The sequence below is a fragment of the Schistocerca americana genome, chromosome 7 (genome assembly GCF_021461395.2).
Source record: "Schistocerca americana isolate TAMUIC-IGC-003095 chromosome 7, iqSchAmer2.1, whole genome shotgun sequence".
NCBI lineage: Eukaryota > Metazoa > Arthropoda > Insecta > Orthoptera > Acrididae > Schistocerca > Schistocerca americana.
In genome coordinates this window covers 533097761-533120337 of record NC_060125.1, presented here as the reverse complement: position 1 = coordinate 533120337, position 22577 = coordinate 533097761, and the positions used below count along the sequence as shown (strand labels likewise).

Below are 22577 nucleotides of genomic sequence, written 5' to 3'. Positions count from 1 at the left end.
GATCTTTCCAGCTGCTGGATATGTGAGAATAGTATCTTCAATGACAGTATTTCGCATAGTTTTAATCAGCAAACAAGTAGGATTACAAAGCACTGGATGATTTGATTCCATAATAGTATTCTAATCATAAGCCAATAAGCCGTAAATTCAAATTTCCTGTTTTCTGTTGTTGAAGCTGACTGCGAGGAGGGGGGGGGGGGGGACAGCACATTCTTGTGTGTACAATATTTGTTTGAAATTGTATGTAACGAGAAGGAATGTGTGGTAAATGGGAGAAACAGTTTGTCTAATGGTACAAATGCCCTGCTATTGTAATTGAAACCGACTGCGAGAAAGAAATCGATTTTCCGCAGTTTCACAGCACATCACAGTACAGAATTTTTTTTCTCACAGTTGGGTTTAACAGAAAACCTATACATTGTTGTTTTAAAAAATTCATAGCCTATGTCTGTCTGAAGATTTATTAGTGTATCATGTAAAAATTTGAAGTAAATCAGTCAAGAACTTTTCAAGAATGTTTCCCTTTTATACAGGGTGATTGCGTGATTATGTTACAAAACTTTCAGGGATGATGGCGGAGAAGGATAAATGAATCAATTTGATGTAAGGGACCCTGGTCCAGAAACTACTGAGTCAAAAGTTAGAAGTTACTATCTTTATGATACTTTTGACAGTGAAATACATGTACCTCTGCTGCTGTTGCTATAATAGTAGGGTAGGTATTCCATATGAGACTTAGTCATTGAGGCTGGGATGATAACTTAACTAATCCACTGCAGATGGCATGCCATGTAGTGACATGAGCAGTGCTGCTGTACAATGTCTGTACTATAGTACACTGCAGTCTGTGTATACAATTGGAAGCACTGATGTTGATCAGCCCTAAACAAACTGAGTTTGTACAGGATAAAATATGTGCACAGAAGACATTTGGCTCACACCATAAACCCAAAGATGGTCCAACAATAAAGTGAAACAGGGAAATTGGTGCCACAGTACAACAACCAAAGAGGATAAGGAACTACTTGGACTCCTAACATAGAAGATCCAGAAATTTTTATAGAGTCAATGAGGTGCCTGCAATCAGCGTCCAATTAGTTGCACATAAATGAATGTTTTGCAGAGTATTGTGTGGCAAGTGTTAAGGAAAATACAGCTACACTCCCACTATCCACAGAAAGTGCATGCTTTGACTCCTGCTGACTTTAGAGTTCATGTCACATTCAGATAATGGTTCTTGCAGCATCTTACAGTCAATTCTCACTTCCCTGCATGTGTATTTTTCATGGCTGAAACCTGTTTCACCAGAGACTGAATGCTAAATAATCACAATAGTCATGTTTGAGTCAATGAGAATCCGCATGCTATAGTTGTGAAGAGCCATCAACACAGAGTATTAGTCAATGTATTGGTAGGCATAGCCAGCGATTATGCACTAGGTCCATTTTTTCTTCCTCCCTGCATAAATGCGCCAGTGTACACAGTACTTATCAGAGACCTGTTTCTGCACATATCACACTTGTTATTTGTCAGTGGGTGTAGCTCCAACATGACAGAGCTCCACCTCACTTCAAACTGAGGGTTCGTGAGCACCTGGGTTAGACATTCCCTGAAAAGTGGAGAGGCAGAGGATGACCCGTTTCCTGGCCAGCATGCACTCTTGATCTCACCCCACTTGATTTCTTCTTGTGGGGCCTTGTGAATAGTCAGAAATTCAAGACACCTGTCAAGACTGAAGAGGATCTTGTGACAAGAATTCTTGCTGCCTGCGACACTTGTCAAATGACACCCGAGGTATCATAACAGGCGCGACAGAACTTTGTGCAATGATGCAATGCCTGCATTGACACTGAGGGTTGGCATTCTAAACAATTGTTGTAAAGGTAGCAGCTTGTGAAATTTAAGCAGGTAAATTGAATTCATTATTACTCGGCCTCTCTGACATCAAGTTGCTAGTCCATCAATAGGCGAAATTATCTGAGGATTTTGGAGAGTATTCGGCAGGAATTCTGCATGTCATGATCAGGGTTTGGAAAGTGGATCCTATGAGTGCTGATTGAGGCTAAGGCAGAACTTAGTAAATTTTTGCTTATACCTCTGACTTGCTCATTTTCAGACTAGGGCTCCGTACCTCAGATTGATACATTTATCCTTTTCTGACATCCCCAAATGTTTGTAACATCATCATGGAATAACCATGCGTGTATGTGTGTGTCTTAAAAATATGTAGCACCTGTCTGTCCCAACGTTTGTTAGAGTATCATGTAAAATACATCAGTCAAGAATTTTTCGAGATTTTTGGAAACAACTTTTCCCCTCATTTCCTCTTTGTGTGTTACAATAGAAGATTATGAAGAGACGGATGGCTGGTCATTGCCTTAACAATAAATGCATTTTGTGATTTATTATTATCAGCAATAAATATAGTTTAAAAGCAATGGAAAATTTTATGTAGTAAAAGGAAAACTGACTTGAGAAATGCACAAAAAATGCACAAAATTATGGAGAGGCAGATGGCTCACCAGTTCTTACCTTCAAAAGGCAAAGTTCAAGTACTGCCAACAGACACATTTAAAAGATATAAACTATTTGTTTTGGAACTGTTTGTTCCTTACTCTGCAATGGAAAAATCCAGGATGGAATGTAACATTATTATAAAAAGGATAGTCGGCTACTCACCATGTAGTGGAGCGGCTGAGTTGCAGATAGGCACAACAAAAAGACTGTCAGCCGGGTGGCAGGGGTAAGGAGCAGGCTGGGGTGGGAAGGGGAAGGGATAGCAAGGTAGGGGTGGGGAATAGTAAAGTGCTGCTTGTTGGAGCATACTGGGACGAGGTGGAGAGGGGGTGGGGCAGCTAGGTGCAGTCAGGCGGTTAGACGGAGAGCATTCTACATGGGCATGACAGCTAATAAGCTGTCTGTCCACATGAATGGCCACTAACAAACTGTGCCCAAGAAACAGCTGGACCACCCCATTGCTGAGCACACCACTCAGCACAATGTTCTCCATGAATTGTGCAGGTGTGAACTCCCTGCATTATATCCTATGTTCCAGTAATCTTCCTGGCCTCAACCTTCATTAGTCTTTGTCCTTATTCTCTAGCCCCTTGTGTATCCCCATTCAAACAATACACAGTCCACTATTTGACCAATGCACCCACTGAAATGATAATTAAATCAAGACCCTAAGCTGTAGACAGGTCTTGATATACATCAATGGGGACAGTTGAAAATGTGTACCCCGACTGGGACTCGAACCCGGGATCTCCTGCTTACATGGCAGATGCTCTATCCATCTGAGCCACATTACCAACTTAATGTCCACACACTACATTCGTAGTGCCCCTGCCCACTGCACTCATTACTCATGGCAGACAATCTGACCGAGTCCCGTAAGAGTTTGGGCAATACAAGTGCATCCTCACAGAAGAAGAAGGTCAATGGCCGGTTAGCTTTAACTATATATGGAGATATCTGTTATTTCGGACATGTTCTTCTTTCTGTGTGGATGCACACGCATTGCCTGAACTCTTACAGGACTCGGCCAGATTGTCTGCCACGAGTAATGAGTGTAGTGGGCTGGGGCACTTTGAATGTAGTGTGTGGACATTAAGATGGGAATGTGGGTCTCACGGGAAGCGTCCAAGGGATAAATCCCTGCAGTCGCACTATCCTCTGTGCCCTCGGTGGCTCAGATGGATAGAGCGTCTGCCATGTCAGCAGGAGATCCCGGGTTCGAGTCCCGGTCTGGGTACAAATTTTCAACTGTCCCCGTTGATGTATATCAACACCTGTTGACAGCTTAAGGTCTTGATTTAATTTCAATTTCATTCTAGAGAGTTGCATGGTCACCAATGATATCTGTTCTTTCGGACATGTCCAAAAAAACAGATACCATTTCCATATATAGTTAAGGCTAGCTGGCCATTGACCTTCTTGTTCTGTTCAGATGCTCACGCATTGCCTGAACTCTTACGAGACTTGGTCAGATTGTCTGCCACAAGTAATGAGTGTAGTGGGCAGGGGCACCACAAATGTAGTGTGTGGACATTAAGTTGGGAATGTGGGTCTCACGGGGAGTGTGCAAGGGATAAATCCCTGCAGTCACACTGCCCTCAGTGCCCTCAGTGGCTCAGATGGATAGAGCGTCTGCCATGTAAGCAGGAGATCCTGGGTTTCAGTCCCAGTTGGGGCACACATTTTGAACGGTCCCCATTGATGTATATCAACACCTGTCGACAGCTTAGGGTCTTGATTTAATTATCATATCATTCTAGAGAGCTGCATGGTCCCCAATGGTATATGTTCTTTCAGACATGTCCGAAAGAACAGATTCCACCTCCATATAATGCACCCATTGTCTTTTAACCTCTCTCCTTTCTTCCGTCAAACCTCCCAACTGCACCTAGCTGCCCTACCCTCTCTCCACCTAATCACTGTATGCTCCCAAAAGCAGCACTTTTCTGTCCCTCACCACTACCCTGCTATCCCTCCCCCTCCCTGTCCCAGCCTCCTCCTTATCCACACCATCTGGTTGCGCTGCTCACAGTGTGGCCTCAGCAGCCACAGACTGCAGTCATGTGTGTGTGAGTTGTGTTTGTGTATGTATATGTTCTATCTCTGATGAAGACCTTGTTGGCTGAAAGCTCATTTTCTGACTGTCTTTGTGTTGTGCCTATTGGTGACTTAGCATCTTCGCTATATTGTCAGTAGCAGCTATAATATTGTTAGTTCCTTACTCAGTGAGAAAGGAGGAAAACATTGAGAGGACCTACCAGTAATGAGGATGAGGGGAACAAAGGTGAAGGGCAAGATATCAGAGAGAATAGGGAGTCAAATATTGACTGTACCAAATTCCATCCACAGATGATATAAGATCAGAATGGGGCAAGGGGGAGGGAGACTGTAGTTTGCCCTCCAGTGGACATGTGTGTGTATAATGTGCATCAAGTACAAATAAAATTGTTTTGAACCATACGTTGTTGTTTCACAGTTGTGACCCCATACCTATTCACTCATTACTGTTTCAGCTAACATAGTAATAAATTGTGTTGTCATATGTCCAAGCGAGCAGCAGTAATATAAAATAAACAGCGAGCTAGATGAGAAAATATTTGTATTTCATGCAAGAAAATTGCTCAGATTATCAGTTAGTAACTCAATCCCACAATGAGGCAATTGTCTATGAGTTAATTAGTAATCAAATAAACAGCTGGCTGGGATCTGGTGCAGCTGCACTGTTTAATGCTTCAAGTGGGTGATTAGGTTGGTGTAACACTTATCCATGGCAAGAGAGAGATAGAATGAAAGTTTTTCTTTTCTTGTGTTTTAATTAAACAATGATCTAATTCATATAATGTAAGATTAGTTATCATTGTTCATTAAACTGAGATTAAAATGTTATTTAGCTCATACATGTTTATCTTGGTAATGTAAAGATAGGTACTCTTCACATGTGTACAAAGTATGCCACACGCCCGCTCATATTACGAGAAACGGTGCACCCGCTTGAGCATCAACAGACTTTAAGTCTTCTTTCTACACACACACAAAATGGCCATATCACAGTAAGGGTCAGTTAAAAATCAGTGCAATATTCAGACATGGATAGTGGCACTGACCTGCTGACATTGCCCTCAGGAGAGCCTGCGTGAATAAAATGAGTGCCTTGGCATTGTCTCCATTAGACATTTCCTTGTGTCCCTCCAGCAACTTTTGCTGTGCTATAACAGGATCCTTTGCACGGTACAGAGGACGGACGTGCTTCATTGTACTCAGAATTGCTTCACGAACCTAAAAATTATAACTACAGCTATAACAATAAATAACATTATCTGATATCAATTATGCATCAGCTTCATGAGTATCATACATGAGTCCTGTGTTTTATATTTAAAGTTGACAGAAAAGTTTCAAAACATACACACACAAATGACCCATGGTCAGTCCAATATATCAAAACAAAGTTGTTGGACAATGGTACTGTGCAGAGAGGCACATAATTTTCTTTGTGCATAACACTCTTCACTCTTGCATCAACTTATATACTGAACGAAGTATTGTTTTCTTCAGTTACATACTGGTTAAACTTTTCACAGAATCATCCGAGAAATGTGCTGATATTGAGCGACAAGATGATTAGAACTGATTACTTCAATGTAAACACCACTAAGCATGGATCTCAGGCCAGGCACTGTTGTTATATATAGCAACAATATTAGATATGTTTACACCACAGTAGTGGATTCGGGCAACCTTCCCTCTCAGTTTTAATATATTACTTGGATACTTTCATGAAATGTTTCAAAGCCAGCATTGACAAACATTATATCACTGCACCTGTCTTGTCAAGAGCTTTCGAATGCCATTAAAAAGTATACATTTCTATTAAAAAGTAATCATACTTTCTTCAATACCTTGGAGCTTAACAGATGCTCAGTGTTGAGCTTATCAGCTTTCAATATGTTGGTTGATAGAAATGTTATAAGTATTAATCATACAACAAAATTACATGCTTTTCTGTGTAGCTTCACTTCAGAAAAATGTTGTTTTATGTCTTGCTCCATTCATGACATAAAATGTGTATTACATTAATAATTTAGGAGTAAAAGCAACAACTTTCCAAATAGTAGAGAGGTTGAGTCACCAATAAGCACATAAACAAGACTGAAATCTTTGCTAGCTTTTGAATGAATCCATTTTCAGGCTTGAGCAAGTGTAAAATCAAACACACACACACACACACACACACATATATATATATATATATATATATATATATATATATATATATATATATATATATATATAACAAAGATGATGTGACTTACCAAACGAAAGCGCTGGCACGTCGATAGACACACAAACAAACACAAACATACGCACAAAATTCTAGCTTTCGCAACCCACAGTTGCTTCGTCAGGAAAGAGGGAAGGAGAAGGAAAGACGAAAGGATGTGGGTTTTAAGGGAGAGGGTAAGGAGTCATTCCAATCCCGGGAGTGGAAAGACTTACCTTAGGGGGAAAAAAGGGCGGGTATACACTCGCGCACACACACACATATCCATCCACACATATACAGACACAAGCAGACATATTCGGAAGTGCAGAGGCAAAGATGTTGTGAGGTATGAGTGGCGGCAACTTGAAATTAGCGGAGATTGAGGCCTTGTGGATAACGGGAAGAGAGGATATATTGAAGAGCAAGTTCCCATCTCTGGAGTTCGGATAGGTTGGTGTTAGTGGGAACAATCCAGATAACCCGGACGATGTAACACTGTGCCAAGATGTGCTGGCCGTGCACCGAGGCATGTTTAGCCACAGGGTGATCCTCATTACCAACAAACACTGTCTGCCTGTGTCCATTCATGCGAATGGACAGTTTGTTGCTGGTCATTCCCACTTAGAATGCATCACAGTGTAGGCTGGTCAGTTGGTAAATCACATGGGTGCTTTCACACGTGGCTCTGCCTTTGATCGTGTACACCTTCCGGGTTACAGGACTGGAGTAGGTGGTGGTGGGAGGGTACATGGGACAGGTTTTACACCGGGGGCGGTTACAAGGGTAGGAGCCAGAGGGTAGGGAAGGTGGTTTGGGGATTTCGTAGGGATGAACTAAGAGGTTATGAAGGTTGGGTGGTCGGCGGAAAGGCACTCTTGGTGGAGTGGGGAGGATTTCATGAAGAATGGATCTCATTTCAGGGCAGGATTTGAGGAAGTCGTATCCCTGCTGGAGAGCCACATTCAGAGTCTGATCTAGTCCCGGAAAGTATCCTGTCACAAGTGGGGCACTTTTGTGGTTCTTCTGTGGGAGGTTCTGGGTTTGAGAGGATGAGGAAGTGGCTCTGGTTATTTGCTTCTGTACCATGTCAGGAGGGTAGTTGCGGGATGCGAAAGCTGTTGTCAGGTTGTTGGTGTAATGGTTCAGGGATTCCGGACTGGGGCAGATTCGTTTGCCACGAAGACCTAGGCTGTAGGGAAGGGACCGTTTGATGTGGAATGGGTGGCAGCTGTCATAATGGAGGTACTGTTGCTTGTTGGTGGGTTTGATGTGGACGGACATGTGAAGCTGGCCATTGGACAGGTGGAGGTCAACGTCAAGGAAAGTGGCATGGGATTTGGAGTAGGACCAGGTGAATCTGATGGAACCAAAGGAGTTGAGGTTGGAGAGGAAATTCTGGAGTTCTGCTTGTGTCTGTATATGTGTGGATGGATATGTTTGTGTGTGCGAAAGTATACCCGTCCTTTTTCCCCCCTAAGGTAAGTCTTTCCGCTCCCGGGATTGGAATGACTCCTTACCCTCTCCCTTAAAACCCACATCCTTTCATCTTTCCCTCTCCTTCCCTCTTTCCTGATGAGGCAACAGTTTGTTGCGAAAGCTTGAATTTTGTGTGTATGTTTGTGTTTGTTTGTGTGTCTATCGACCTGCCAGCGCTTTCGTTTGGTAAGTCACATCATCTTTGTTTTTAGATATATTTTTCCCACGTGGAATGTTTCCCTCTATTATATATATTTGTGTGTATATGTATTCTCTAGCTCAAAAATGGATTTGTTCAGAAACTAGAAAAGTCCTCATTCTTGCTTTAATGCCTGTCAACAACTTAATGCCTATACTATTCAGTAAGTTTTTATCTTTACCACTGAATTATTTACATTCTACCAAAACTTTTCATTACCATATTTAAAATTTCTTACATGACTTACCAAGTAGGTATAGCATTTTTAGGTCTAATCAAAAAGGACCACATGTAATGTTTTCGAGGCATTAAAACACTTGTGCATCTAAAATGCTATCAGATATATTTTTAAGTAATTCTTATTGTGATCGGCTGCTGTTTATAGTCAGTGTTTAGGCTAAACTAATCATTCTTTTCAACATCTCTGGTGTTTCCTAACCCAGTTTTAGCCTGTGTTTAGTATAAGTTCTATGTAGTTTCATCAGACTGTAGAAAAATTGCTGCTGGTAATAATAATGGTCTGAGCCCAAACTAGGAAAAGCAGTCCTAGATTATCATGTCAGTTCCACTACTGTATGATACACTCAGATGATACCTTTTTCCAGGCATCTCTCATATCCATGGGTGCCCTTCTGAGTACCATGTACCACAACTTATCATTCTATGAAACCATCTTCCACAGCTCCACAGACCAATGACAGCATTATTGCATATTCATTCTTGTAATCAGTGGCTTCTGTGTAGCAACATGGTGGTGGAAACTGAGTTGCTTCATCTCTTGATGGACTGTTCTGTCACCAACAACGGAAGATATTCTGTAGTAGTGGACAGTGATGCGTGATCATTATTAGACCACATCTGTTAATTCCTTGACACAACCAGAGAGTTGTTTGGTTTAGTGCTCCTCTGACATTTCCATATTACAATAACATCACTAACAATGGACCTGGGAACATATGGCTCCTATGACATTTTCCTGAAAGAGTGTCCCAACTTGTGGACCACTGCACTTATGATCCATTAAAATTCTTTGGATTCTCTCCATGGACTAAATTCTCCTGATCTCATTTGTGACTCACTTTGCCAGAAATCTTAATAGCGTAAGATGGCCAAAGTGTTTGGAGACTTTTGCCACACTGTTTCATGAACAGTACAATAATCAGGTTTTTGGTAATAGTTTATGCTTTGTCTTCTTCTAAGAGTAAACAAAAATTAACATTAACAAAAATTTTATTATTTATGACTTATTTAAGTTATTTCAGAAAGTAGCATTGTGTTCTTTGGTTTGATTGTAGACCATCACAATACTGCTCTGCAGAACTTTTGGAATAAAATTTCTTTATTTCATTGATTTGATCACACCAGCAGCACAAATATACCATATGATATTGGATAATACAGTACACTATTACATAAGATGAAAAACACATTTACCCATCCAACAGTATTTATTTGTGCCTGAAACTTCTTGTCAATAACACAGTACACTGAAATATTGTTTTATTTTAAATATGAGAATAGTTTGCAGTGGAATACAATTTAGAAAAAGCTGGTTATATGTGAATTATAGTATTTCAGATATACATCCAGGGCATCATCATTTCTTCTTTTGTTGTTTTGGCTGAGAACCTCCCAGCCATTGCCAGGGCAAGTCAGTAATTGACTTCTGAGTGTGAAATCATACCTGGTTATTCATTGAGATGCCATATAAAATAACTGTTGCTAAATGAGATAAAGTTATTATCATATCTGACAGCTAAGGAAGAAACTGTGGGAATAAACTGCAGGACAAATTAGGTAACCATTTCTGTGTGCCAAGTGCTATAAAACCTGGTGCACCAATCAAGGAAATTATTTTAAAAAATGTGGACAAATTATCTGATGACTTCAGGAACCTATATGTTAATCGTTATTGGTGGCTCCTGAAAGATCTGTGGGAGAGTTGCAGAGAAATGCAATAGATTCTCTGGAATGCACACTTAAACTAAAACACAAAATGAATTTAATAATTCATCCAGTACCTCTTAGGCATAACTCCCAAGATCTAAATGGAAAAATTATCTTTGAATTATGTCATGTTAGAAAAAATCAGTACTGCCACAAATGTGTGTGAAGAAACTGACTGTGAAATTTGAAATCAAACGACTGGAAAGAAACTAATATACAACTTATGTTCTACATTTAAACAAATGAGGAGAGATACACATTTGTAATAGGCTTGTTTCTTTCATACACATAGCAAAATAAATAAATAAATAAATAAAAATAAAGCAGAAAGAAAGAAGAAAGTAAACAGACAGGTGTTTATGGACTGGTATATAAACAGAATCAAGCAAAAAGGAAGAAACAGCGGCACACTTTCCAAGCTGAATTTCAAACCAACAAATACAAGAGCAAGGCAGTTATTAATGGATAGACAGGTGGAAAAGGACTGCAATAAAGTGAAAACTGGAAATATCTCAACAAAAGAAAGGCAAAATCCCAAATCCAGTGAACCAACAAGCCACATGTCAAAAACTAAGAATACCACCCTGGAAAAAAAAAATCAGGATTTTCGCTAGAGACACCAGTACAAAAAGTGAGGTAAGCAGTCAAGCAAGAAATGATATATTCCCTGTGCCTAATTTTAAATTGCACCATCAGGATCTCCAGTCACTGTCTAATAAACTTAAGAAATAGAAATAATGTTAAATGATCTAAATGATATTTCTGTCCTACGATTTACTGATCACTGATATAAACAAGATATGTTAGAGCTGACATACATCCCTCAGTTCAAACCTGCAAACAAGTCTTGTATGACAAAAAGTAGCAAGAGAACTCATTGCACCTAGTTGTTTAAATCCATGGTAATCTTGTCTGTTCCATGTGAGTACATTTTGCAGACAGTGACCCACGTTAAAAGAGACATTGATCAGTACCCAACAAACAGGTCTCTGCACAAACATGGAATCGGATCCAGCCACCACTTATATCTCAATAGAAAAAACAAAACAAAAAACCAAAATAGTGTGCTATATAATGGAATTAGACTATACAATAAACTACCACAAGAGATCAAAGACAGAAGTGAAATACGTGCCTTCAGGAACACCAAAAAAATTATTTGTTTGACAAGTGTTTTTATACCATAAAGGATTACCTAAAATGATGTGTAAATTTTGTCAACATTTGTGCTAATGATTAATTACTTCAATCTAGAGGCATTTTACAATATGTTCAATAGAACAGTGCAGTACAATGTCTGAGTGGGTAGCTCAGTAAGACAAATAAAAAATAAATAAATATTAAGTCATGGGGGTACCTGTGTATATGTTAAAGAAGATATTGAATTCAACAGTGTAACTAAACTCCATAATCTGACCAGTGAGAAAGCTATAGAACTATCTACAGTTGAATTACCAAGACAAAATACAATTGTTATTTGCATGTACAAGTCACCAGATGGAGACATAAAGGTGTTTGATATCACATGAAGGAACTTTCAAGAAAAATATAATTATATGTGGTGACTTCAATATTGATTTCTCAGTGTCCAATAAATTCAAAGATGATATTATAAATGTACTACAGTCATTCAATATAAGCTCAGCTGTAACTGAAACAACTTGGAAAACTGCTTCTTTTGCATTTATAATTGACCAGATTTTTGATAAATGCACACAAATGTGCCTATAACACACAAGTGCTGAACATGGGTTTGAATGATCACTATTCTCACATTCTTATGAGGGGTTTGCAGGAAACTCAGGACCCCATGGAATACAATGCACTGTAAAGAATTTCAATACAAAAAATGTATAAAAAAACACAAAAGTGCTTCTAATACAAGTCCATAAAATTTTTTAATGCCATACCCCAACATATCAGGGAACTTCCAATTCAACAATTCAAAAAAAAAAGTAAAAGAATTTCTTCTTGAGCTCAGCATTTATGAAACTGATGAATTTTTAAGGGAGGCAAAGAATATGGTATGACTACACTTTGTGATCAGTTTTTATATGCTTCTGTATATGAGTAAGTCTGTAATTGGCTAAAGTTACTATGCAATATCAATTTGTACCAGAAGTTTCTCTGTTTTGTTTTTGTGTGAAGGTACCACAATTATTTGTGTAATATTTATATTGTGTAATATTTTTCTTGTTTTTGTAATTATTTGTGTAACATTTATACTATGTAATATTGACTTTTGTAATGCCTCAGATGATCTCTGAGGTCTCTACAACAATGAAAATCAATCAATCAACATTTTTGTTTTCTTCTGAAGGGTGAAAACTGGAATGGTGTAAACCACTGTAACAATACCAATGAAAATTATGATAAGCTTATAGCAACATTTAAGCACTTTTTAAAAATAGCTTTCCCCAAGAAAACAACTACACCCCAACTCTGTTCAAAAAACAAATAAGTGGGTTACAAAAGGGATCAAGATATTGTGTCAAAATCATAGGATAGTGTATGAGTACTCCAAGCAAAATATTCGTCCTGATTTTATTGCCTACTTCAAAAGATACAAATGAATACTAACACAAGTTATTTTAAAAAATTGACAAACTAATGTGTAATTCAAAGAATAAAAACCTTGCCAGGTCATTTAATCACAGTGTGGTGTCGATAGTGTCAAGTGTAAATATATATGAGCTGTGACATATATGGGAATTAAGTTCTCTATATCCCGATTACCGATCCTGTTCCCATAGCTTCAACCATGTGCGTGCGCTTACAAGCAGGTACCCCCTGCCTGCCCCCCTCCTTATACACAAACACAGTTAGTTTCTCTGCATCGCCTGAAACCAGCTTTTGTCGACCCTGATGGTCTCACACCACTGCAGTCAGACTCTGCAGACGATCCATCCTTAATCAAGAATGAAGACATGCTCCCATCAGCCTCACCACACACCTCTTTTGCTGAAGACAGTTCGCCGTTGTTTGCTGGTTTCCTGACCTCGCCCCCTGTTTCACCCTGTGCAGGTTTTGTGCTCTCACCTCCAACGTCAGAGACAAACACACAGTTTGTCCTGCAGCGTGCTACTGCACTGAGTGAATGACATTTCTATAGTGACGTTCGACGACCGAGTGCTCATTCTTTTGACAGATGCCGAGGTCCTGCCATCGGACGGTTCCTTACACATCAACATTGCACACAACCTCAAACTCCCATGCAAGTGTGACAGAACATCTCTAGGTGCTTTCATTTCTATGGATGGCTCAGTCCACTTAAGGGCCACACACGCCTCCACCAATCCGTCGACTGCCCCACCTGCTTACTCCCGGGCTGGCCGCCGTCTCATCCAAACACGGTAGCTGACTAACTACGAAGTGGACCTGCCTCTCACCGCTCCGCCTGCAAAACGCACCTTGTTCCAGATGGAAGTACCAGTGGAGCGCCTGCCTACGCGCACGATTTCCACTGACGTCGACGCCCACATGCCCTCACCCGTGGACATCTGTGGTACTCTGTACTGTGGGAGGGGAGGGGGGGGGGAGGGGGGCTGTGTGGCATCGATAGTTTGTATCAACCATGAAACTTAAGATCTGTGAACTCTAAGTGCTCTGTCGAGCCTCCATCTTAACTTTGCTTTAGTCAGTTCTTTGTTATACTTCATTCTGTATGGACACAGTGTCAAGTATAAATATATACGAGCTACAACATATATGGGAATTAAGTTTTCTATATCCCAATTACCTAACCCATTCCCATAGTAACGTAGAGCTGGTTATGAATGACAATAAACTAAGTGACTCCAGACAAATGGCTAGTGCTTTCAACTATTATTTCTCAAATATAGCACAGCAGTTGATAAATACACATCATGGGAAACAGCCAGGCAGTAAGAGTACAGTCAGATTGAAAAATGTGTGCAAATCCATTATTCATGTATCCAGTGATGCCTGAAGAATTGTCAAAAACTATAAAAGGATTGTATAATAAATATTCAGGGAGTGCTAATGATATACCAGATGCCATCATCAAAGGTAGCATGACATTTATTATGGAACCATTAGCAGACATAGTAAATTCATCATTTCCAAATAGTCTAAAAAGTGCAAAAATAACACCTCTGCATAAAAATGGTGCAAAATGTGAAACTCGTAATTACAAGCCAGTTTCAGTTTTTTCAGACTTAAGCAGAATTATGGAAAAATGTCCCTTAGAAGATTAATAGCATTATTAAATAAAGAAAGACTGATAAATGACTCACAACATGGGTTCAGAGATGGATTGTCAACCTAGTCAGCAATTTTTACCTTTTTGAATGAAATAATAGCAGCAGTGGATGATAAGCAACATGTATCTGGAATATTTCTTGATCTTAGTAAAACCTTTGATGTTAATGTTCATGTTCATGACATCTTCTTGCATAAGTTAAGTAATTGTGGAATTAGAGGCTAGTCTGAAAGGTAAATCCAATCATACCTCAATAGTCAATTACAAATTAGGGAAATAAAGTATATAGACAGTGAAACTAAAAAATATCTAGTTTTTGCAGTAATGAGCAAAAAATTAAGTATGATGTCTCACAATGGTCAGGTGTGGGACCTGTCATATTTCTGCCATATGTAAATGATTCGATTAATAAACTACATGATGGAACCACAATGCTCTTTGCAGATGACACTAATATTCTAATTATATAATACAGGGAGAAAAATTTGCAGGGATGCAACACTGGTTATGCATGGCTTAGTACAGTTGTTCAAAACCAACAGGCTGGTCATAAATTCTGAAAAAACTATGACAGTTGACTATCACAGAACACAAAACCTCCATCTTCCAAACCCTGTTTTCACCATTGAAGGAAAAATGTCTCAAAATAAACCACACAAAATTTCTAGGCATACATATTCTGGAGGATTTGAAGTGAAGATACACCTTAACCATCTAAATGAAAAACTGAATTCATTCATGTATGCTGCTAGTATTCTCAAGCAAAATATAAGCTGCTCATTAGGGTGGTGACAATGTGCCATGATAGTATCCAGTCCCTAGCAATGTACAAAATAATTTCTCTCTCTCTCTCTCTCTCTCTCTTTTGGAAAGGGGGGGGGATCTACAATTTTAAAAAAAATGAAATACTGAAAAAGATTATCAGTATGATAAAGAAAGCTAAATGAAGAGGTTCCTGTAGATCTTTTTTTAAAAATCTGAAAATACTGCCTCAGTCTTTTGTGTGTGTGTGTGTGTGTGTGTGTGTGTGTGTGTGTGTGTGTGTGTGTGTATTAAATACTACTTTTTACAAAAGGGAGCATCTTAAAAAAAGAAAAGTCCTCAAATGTATCTTTGATGTCCACAAATATGAAACTAGACATAGCTGAGCCTACATGCAAACACAGTAAGTAGTAGCTTATGCAAAGTAGAAATATACCATACTGGAATTATAGAACATAACCATATGCCTTTTTCTTTAAAATGCATACCACCATTTAATACATTTAAGGTAACAGATGTTGCTTGACCACCACTCCTACTATGTCTCTTGAATTTCTATAACATTATAGTAAGTAAACCTCATTTACCAAATATTGTTAATTATGTATTATGTCATTTCATACTGAATTTACTTTTTGTTAATCATGTCTCAAAATAAACCACACAAAATTTCTAGGTATACATATTCTGGAGGATTTGAAGTGAAGATACACCTTAACCATCTAAATGAAAAATTGAATCAATGTAGATAGTCAATTTACATTTTTATGTACTTTGATTGTATTGAACATGTCATCACGATGACTACTGTAATCATAAATTAATTATGTTTACCCTTGTCATGTATCATATATACAAACGATGTACTAAAATGATTTCTCAGACCAAATAAATAAATCAAAAGGCACCTACTAATCTATATTGGGGAGTTCAATATGTATGCATGACAGATTGCATTGTTATTTATTTATTTACACGTCAAGTTCCGTAGGACCAAATTGAGGAGCAAATCTCCAAGGTCATGGAACGTATCAGTACATGAAATTACAACATAAAGGTAATAACAGATAAAAATAAATGTTTATGAACCTGGAAAAAGTCAGTCCATAAGTTTAAGTAAACGCAATCAACAATGCAACAAGAATCAGCTTAATTTTTCAAGGAACTCATCGACAGAATAGAAGGAGCGACCCATGAGGAAACTCTTTAGTTTTGATTTGAAAACACATGGATTACTGCTAAGATTTTTTTTTAATTCGAGTGGTAGCTTATTGAAAATGGATGCAGCAGTATACTGCACACCTTTCTGCACAAGAATTCAACGAAGTCCGATCCAAATGCAGGTTTGATTTCTGATGAGTATTAACTGAGTAAAAGCTGCTTATTCTTGGGAATAAGCCAATATTGTTAACAAGAAATGACAGTATATATATACATATTGAGAGGCCAATGTCAAAATACCCAGACTCATGAACAAGGGTCGACAAGAAGTTTGTGAACTTACGCCACTTATTACCCGAACTGTCCACTTCTGAGTCAAAAATATCCTTTTAGAATGGGAAGAGTTACCCCAAAATATAATACCATATGACATAAGCAAATAAAAATAAGCAAAGTAGACTAATTTTTGTGTTGAACAATCACTCACTTCGGATACCGTTCGAATAGTAAAAATGGCATTATTAAGTCCTTGAACAAGATCCTGAATGTGGGCTTTCGATGACAACTTACTATCTATCTCAACACCTAGGAATTTGAACTCTTCAGTTTCATTAAACTTATGACCATTCTGTGAAATTAAAATGCCAGGTTTTATTAAATTGTGTGTTAGAAACTGTTGTGACAGTGCCACGACATTCAAAAGTGCCACTACGTTAGTACGCGAACACGGCGATAGAGGCGCTCCGCAGCTCGGCCAAGCGCGGGAGCGCCACCTGACTATGAACGGCGCCGGCCGCATGTCACGGCACGGCAGTCGAATGACAGATACGGTGTGAGTAACATATAACCCGCTAGTGTTTCTACTTTTGTATATCCACGCAATTTATTAGTGATTAAAGGTTATTACACTTTTTGGCGACGAGGTCGGATATTTTTTTTCCTGCGTTGTGGAATTGTGTGTTCATGTCGCGGCAGACATGGAACAGCTTATGCAAGCGCTTATTGAACAACAAACACAGCTGATGGCTGCTATTCAGGCGTTGTCGACGTCGCTTACTCATCGTCTGTCTTCCTCTTCTCCGCCTCCGTTCCCTCCTTATGACGAGGCCGCTGAAGACTGGGAGGATTATGAGAAGCGTTTGCGGCAACACTTCTTGGCTTTCGGCGTTGTCGACGCTCCTATGTGTAAGTCGTTATTTCTCTCTTGGATTTCCCCATGGATCTATCAGCTGCTATCTCAGTTAGCCCCTCTGCGGGAACCTGCCTCTCTGGCCTTCCAAGAAATGTGTGACTTATTGTCTAACTATTACCGAAAAAACACCCATGTCGTTGCCGCCCGCATGGCGTTCTACCGGTGTTGTAAACAGCCCCATCAATCTTACCGGGCTTGGGAGGTGGAACTACATGGTCTGAGTCGGAAATGTCAGTTTGTCACGGACACTCATCATGAGTCTTATGCTGATTCAGTGGTTAGGGACGCTATTTTACGGCTTGCTCCTGATAAAGAAGTTCGGCAACGTGCCTTACAATTGCCAAACCCGTCGTTGTCGGAAGTTCTCAGCATCGCTCAATCGTTTGAAGTGTCTCACGCTTCTGGTGCGCAAATAGACGCGTGGTGTGATGTAGGCGCTGTACAAACCACTTTCGATGCGGACAATTTGCCTGTTTCACAGGGAAACGACGATGTGGCGGCGGTGCACTCGCGTCAACAACGTCGCGTTGGGCCGCCACGCTCGCAGCAAAAACAGCAACCACAGAAGCAGGTTCGTTCCGCCCTTCCTTCTTGTCCACGTTGTTTCGTACAGCATGACAGAGCCGCGTGTCCAAAACGTTGGGCCACGTGTAATTCATGTAGGAAAAAAGGCCACATTGCTTCTGTGTGTCAGTCCCCTAAAGTTCCTGTCGACGAGGACGAGGCATCAGACATGGATGTTAACTGTGTGCTTTCTCAAACGAATAAGTTGTTTGTTACTGTTCGTGTTCTGGATAAAGACATTCGCATGCAAGTGGACACTGGCTCTGCAGTAACTCTCATTAATTCTCGCACGTATTTGGAGTTGGGCTCCCCTCCCTTGTCTCCAGTTACGCAAAAACGTTCCTTTCTGTTGGTCCGCCGAGTGTGAGAAGGCTTTTGTCCACCTGAAGGCTCATTTGCAGTCGGCGCCTTGTCTTGCCACATTCCGTCCGGGTCAGCACTTGGTTCTGGCAACTGACGCGTCACAGTAGGGCCTAGGGGCTGTTCTCGCCCATCGGTATGAGGATGGGTCGGAATGACCCATCGCCTACGCTTCCAAGACCCTCAACGATGCCCAACGGTGTTACTCTCAAATAGAAAAGGAGGCGCTCGCTATCATTTATGCTCTAAAAAAGTTCAGCGTTTTTTTGTATGGTTCTAAGTTTCACCTCATCACCGACCACAAGCCGCTGGTCTCTCTGTTGAGCCCCTCGGCGTCGCTTCCGGATAAGGCAGCTCACCGCCTGCAACGTTGGGCGTTATACTTGTCTCGTTTTCACTATGAGATTCACTATCGCCCCACGGCCCAGCACGCCAATGCTGACGCGTTGTCGCGTTTGCCGATGGGCCCCGACCCGGTTTTCGATCGAGATGAACTACTCTGTTTCCACATTGATGAGGAAGAACGTCGTGCGGTCGAGGGTTTTCCACTTACAGGTTCGCAGGTCGCGTCGGCTACTGCACGGGACCCGGTCCTGCGTCAGGTGATCGGTTTTGTTCAGCGGGGTTGGCCGGACAGGACCAAGGGCCGGGCATCGGATCCCCTTCGCAACTACCATGCCTTGCGCCTTCGTCTGTCTGTTCGTGAGGGTGTTGTTCTTCTGGCCACGGATGGCGCATCTCCACGGGTTGTGGTGCCCGCCTCTCTTCGCAAAGATGTTCTCAAACTATTGCATGAGGGCCATGGGGGGATTTCTCGGACTAAGTCCCTGGCCCGCAGGCACGTTTATTGGCCCGGTATTGATTCGGACATCGCCCACATGGTCGCTGCGTGTGATCAGTGTGGTCAACAACTGGCTGCGCCTCGTACTCTGCCCTCTCCGTGGCCTGATCCGGCGCAGCCGTGGGAACGGGTGCACGCTGACTTTGCCGGCCCCTTCCTCGGCACTTATTGGCTACTGTTGATTGACGCCTTCTCGAAGTTTCCGTTTGTTGTTCGATGTCCGTCGCCCACCACTGCAGCGACGACGCTGGCTTTGTCCAACATCTTTGCGCTAGAAGGTCTTCCATCCACGATTGTCACGGACAATGGCCCTCAGTTCTCTTCGCAGGCCTTCCGTGATTTTTGTACTGGACAAGGGATTCATCATGTTACAGCGCCGCCCTTCCATCCGCAATCGAATGGGGAGGTCGAGCGCCTTGTCCGCACTTTCAAAAGCCAAATGAAAAAATTCCTTAGTGACTTTTCCACACATGATGCTCTGTTGCAATTTCTGAGTTCTTATCGCTTCACGCCTCTGGGTGATCGCAGCCCTGCTGAACTCTTGCATGGCCGCCAACCGCGCACTCTACTGCACCTGCTTCACCCTGTCAGGCCTTGTACTGTGTCCCCTAGTGCGGGAAAATACCCGGTGGGCGCCGACGTGTGGGCACGGGGGTATGGATCTCGCCCTAAATGGATTCCAGGGGTGGTCCAGGCTCTTCGCGGCCGCCGGCTTTGTGAAATCCGTACGGACGATGGCATGGTTGTTCGCCATTACGACCAGATGCGCCCGCGAGTGGTGGCCACGCCGGTACCACCGCCCCTTCTTTCGTCTCCACCAGCCCGAGAAGCCAGTCCTGTCGCTGCTGCCGATCTTCCGGGCGTGTTGCTGCCGCCGCCGTCGCTACCGCTTCCGAGTACGCCGGAACCGGCCCCAGTCGCGACGCCGCCTTCTCCGGGACCCATCTCGCTGGAGCACACCCCCAGGTCCACGACACCTATGGATGCTGCTCCAGAGTTTTCACCCATCATCTCGTCCAGGAGGCACGTTCCACGCGCAAGCGTCCGTCCTGGACATTTTCGACCATACTCTCGTGTTTCTCCGCGGGATCTTCTCGGGGCCTCCCAAGAGGCCATGGATGTCTCCGCACTGTCCGTGTCTCCAAGGAAGTGAGTGTTTTTTTTTCGAGGGGGGAAAAGTGTTGTGACAGTGCCACGACATTCAAAAGTGCCGCTACGTTAGTACGCGAACACGGCGATAGAGGCGCTCCGCAGCTCGGCCGAGCGCGGGAGCGCCACTTGACTATGAACGGCGCCGGCCGCATGTCACGGCACGGCAGTCGAATGACAGATACGGAGTGAGTAACATGTAACCCGCTAGTGTTTCTACTTTTGTATATCCACGCAATTTATTAGTGATTAAAGGTTATTACAGAAACTGTAAAAACTTATTCTTACTGTGATTTAGCGTTAGTTTATTTTCTACAAGCCTTGAACTTAGGTCATGAACTGCACAGTTTGAAACCAAGCCAATGTTGCACCCAACATCCTTTACTATTAAGCTAGTGTCATCAGCAAACAGAAATATTTTAGAGTTACCCGTAATACTAGAGGGCATATCATTTATATAAATAAGGAACAGGAGAGGCCCCAACACTGATCCATGGGGCACCCCCCCACTTGACCGTACCCCACTCAGACACCACATCACAGCCATTCTCAGCACTGTGTATAATGACCTTTTGCTGTCTGTTGCTAAAGTAAGAGGTGAACCAATTGTGCGCTACACCCCATATTCCATAATGATCCAATTTGTGGAGCAATATTTTGTGATAAACACAATCAAATGCCTTAGTTAAATCAAAAAATATGCCAGCATTCGAAACGTTTTGTTTAACCCATCCGCAACCTCACAGAGAAAAGAGAAAATAACACTTTCAGTTGTTAAATGACTTCTAGAGCTGAACTGTACATTTGATAGCAAATTGGTGATATAAAATGATCAATTATCCTTACATACACAGCCTTTTCAATAACTTTTGCAAACACTGATGGCATAAAAATAGTTCTAAAATTATCTACATTATCCCTTTTCCCATTTTTATACTTGTAGAGCAGCTTTACTACTGAGCACTTTAATCATTCAGGAAACTGACCATTCCTAAAGGAAAAATTACAAGTATAGTTAAGTACAGGGCTAACATGTGCAGCACAGTACTTTAATATTCTGCTAGGCACTCCACCATAACCATGAGAGTCCTTAGTCTTCAGTGATTTAATTATTGACTCAATCTCCCTCTTGCCTGTATCACTGAGGAGTATTTCAGACATCAGCCTCGGAAACGCATTTGCCAAGAAAGTCATATGATTCCCTGTAGAAACTAAATTTTTATTTAATTCATCAGCAATGCTCAGAAAATGATTGTTAAATACTGTACATATATCTGATTTATCAGGAACAGAAATATTTTTACTGCGAACAGACTTTATATCATCGACCTTGTGCTGTTGAACAGACACTTCCTTCACAACTGACCATATGGTTTTAATTTTATCCTGTGAATTAGCCACTCTATTTGCATACCACATACTCTTTGCCTTCCTAATAACATTTATAAGCACCTTACAATACTGTTTGTAATGGGCTACTGTAGCTTGATTGTGACTACTTCTAACATTCTGATATAATTCCTGCTTTGTTCTACAAGCTATCCTTATCCCACTAGTCAGCTACCAGGCTGCCTATTGTTGCTATTACCCCATTTAGAACATTCTAATGGAAAACAACTGTCAAAGAGCAAGAGAAATGTGTTAAGGAAAACATTATATTTAACTTCCTGGCAGATTAAAACTGTGTGCCGGACCAACACTCAAACTCGGGACCTTTGCCTTTTGCGGGCAAGTGCTCTACCAACTGAGCTACCCAAGCACGACTCACACCCCGTCCTCACAGCTTTACTTCTGCCAGTACCTCGTCTCCTACCTTCCAAACTTTACAGAAGCTCTCCTGCGAACTTTGCAGAACTACCACTCCTGAAAGAAAGGATATTTCGGAGACATGGCTTAGCCACAGCATAGGGGATGTATCCAGAA

The 22577-nt window shown here is 41.3% G+C and overlaps 1 protein-coding gene across 5 annotated transcripts in view; it reads right to left on the bottom strand.

Annotated features, from left to right (window-relative positions):
• LOC124621892 (SET and MYND domain-containing protein 4-like) overlaps positions 1 to 22577 on the bottom strand; it is a 139603-nt gene that overhangs the window by 63773 nt on the left and 53253 nt on the right. For 4 of the 5 annotated variants that reach the window (XM_047147368.1, XM_047147366.1, XM_047147365.1 and 1 more), the window contains exon 3: positions 5622 to 5793. In XM_047147368.1, coding sequence (XP_047003324.1) covers positions 5622 to 5793 — 172 coding nt within the window. Of the gene's footprint in view, positions 1 to 5621; positions 5794 to 14705; positions 14836 to 22577 lie in introns of those variants that run through there. The other variant, XM_047147369.1, reaches the window with a different exon arrangement.